The 1,120-nt window shown below is 80.0% G+C and overlaps 1 protein-coding gene across 1 annotated transcript; it reads right to left on the bottom strand.

Moving 5' to 3' along the window:
• Positions 1 to 58: 58 nt before the first annotated feature.
• On the bottom strand, positions 59 to 713 carry LOC118158794 (transcription factor LBX1-like; the record flags this gene model as incomplete). The annotated part of the gene is made up of 1 exon (XM_035313472.1): positions 59 to 713. A coding segment is annotated over exon 1 (367 nt), but the record flags the coding sequence as incomplete, so codon positions are not given.
• Positions 714 to 1,120: the final 407 nt, after the last annotated feature.

Below are 1,120 nucleotides of genomic sequence, written 5' to 3'. Positions count from 1 at the left end.
CCGGGCCCCCGCCGGCCCCGGGCCGCCTCCCCGGCCGGCCCCGCTCCCGGCCCCGGCCCCGCGCTGCCGGCCCGGCCCCGAGGCGCCCCGGTACCTTCCGCCGCCTGCAACACGTTCAGCTCCAGCCCCTTGAAAGTTTTGCTGGCGAGCTCCTCCAGCGCGCAGAGCGGCGAGGACGGGGCGCACACGCCGTTGCGGGGCGCGCCGGGCCCCGCCGCCTTGTCCGGGAGCCGGGCCGGGGGCGCGCCGTGCCCGGGGGGGGGCCTGCGGCCCGAGGGCCTGCTGAGGATGTCCTCGATGCCGAAGGGGGTCAGCGGCTTGTTGGAGTTGGCGGGCGGCGGCAGCTGGTCCAGAGCGCCCCGGCGGCGCTCCTCGCCCGCGGCGGGCAGCGGGGGGGAACCGGCCGCCTCCCGCGCCGAGGTCATGGCGCGTCCCCGGTCCTGCACCGGGGCCGGCTCAGCGGCACGCCCGCCTCATGCTGCCGGGGCCGCGGCGGCGGATCCCCCCTCGGAGCCGCTGTCCCGGCCGCCCCGCCCGCTCATGAAGCGGCTCCGCGCCGGCCGCGGCCGCACTTAAACCCGGCGGGTGCAGCCCGCCCCCTCGGCGGGGGCCCGGCGGCGGCGGAGCGCTCGGCCTCCCGGCGCCGGGAGCCGCTCGGCGGGCAGGGCGAGCTCCGCGCCCGCCGCCGCTCCCCACCGCGGCCCCGGTGCCGCAGCCTTAAAGGCGCGGGGCCGGGGCGGATAACGGGGCACCGGGAGGAGGAGGAGTCGCGGGGGCGGGAGCCGGGAGCGGGGGAGCGGAGGGGGGAGTCGGGAGGGGGAGCTGGGGGAACCGGGGGTGGGGGGGGTCCCCGCCGCTCCGGCCCCGCGGGGCGGGGGGAGCTCCGCTCCCGGGCCGGTGCGGCTGTTAACGGGAGGTAGCCGGGGCGCAGCGCCGCGCCACCGCGCCCGGTTTTAAGAGCTCCTCGGGGGCGGCCCGCTCCCCCCCCGCCGAGCCACCCCGCCCGACCCGGCGGGGCTTTTGCCGTCGCAGAAATTTATTAGCTCCCCTGCTCTAAAACGCCCCATAAAAGCGCAGGGGCCGCCGCGTCTGGGAGTGATTAGGCCGCTTCGGGCGGGTT

The sequence above is a fragment of the Oxyura jamaicensis genome, unplaced genomic scaffold (genome assembly GCF_011077185.1).
Source record: "Oxyura jamaicensis isolate SHBP4307 breed ruddy duck unplaced genomic scaffold, BPBGC_Ojam_1.0 oxyUn_random_OJ160, whole genome shotgun sequence".
Taxonomy (NCBI): Eukaryota; Metazoa; Chordata; class Aves; order Anseriformes; family Anatidae; genus Oxyura; species Oxyura jamaicensis.
The sequence above is the reverse complement of the archived record's forward strand: the minus strand, read 5'-3'. Positions and strand labels throughout refer to the sequence as shown.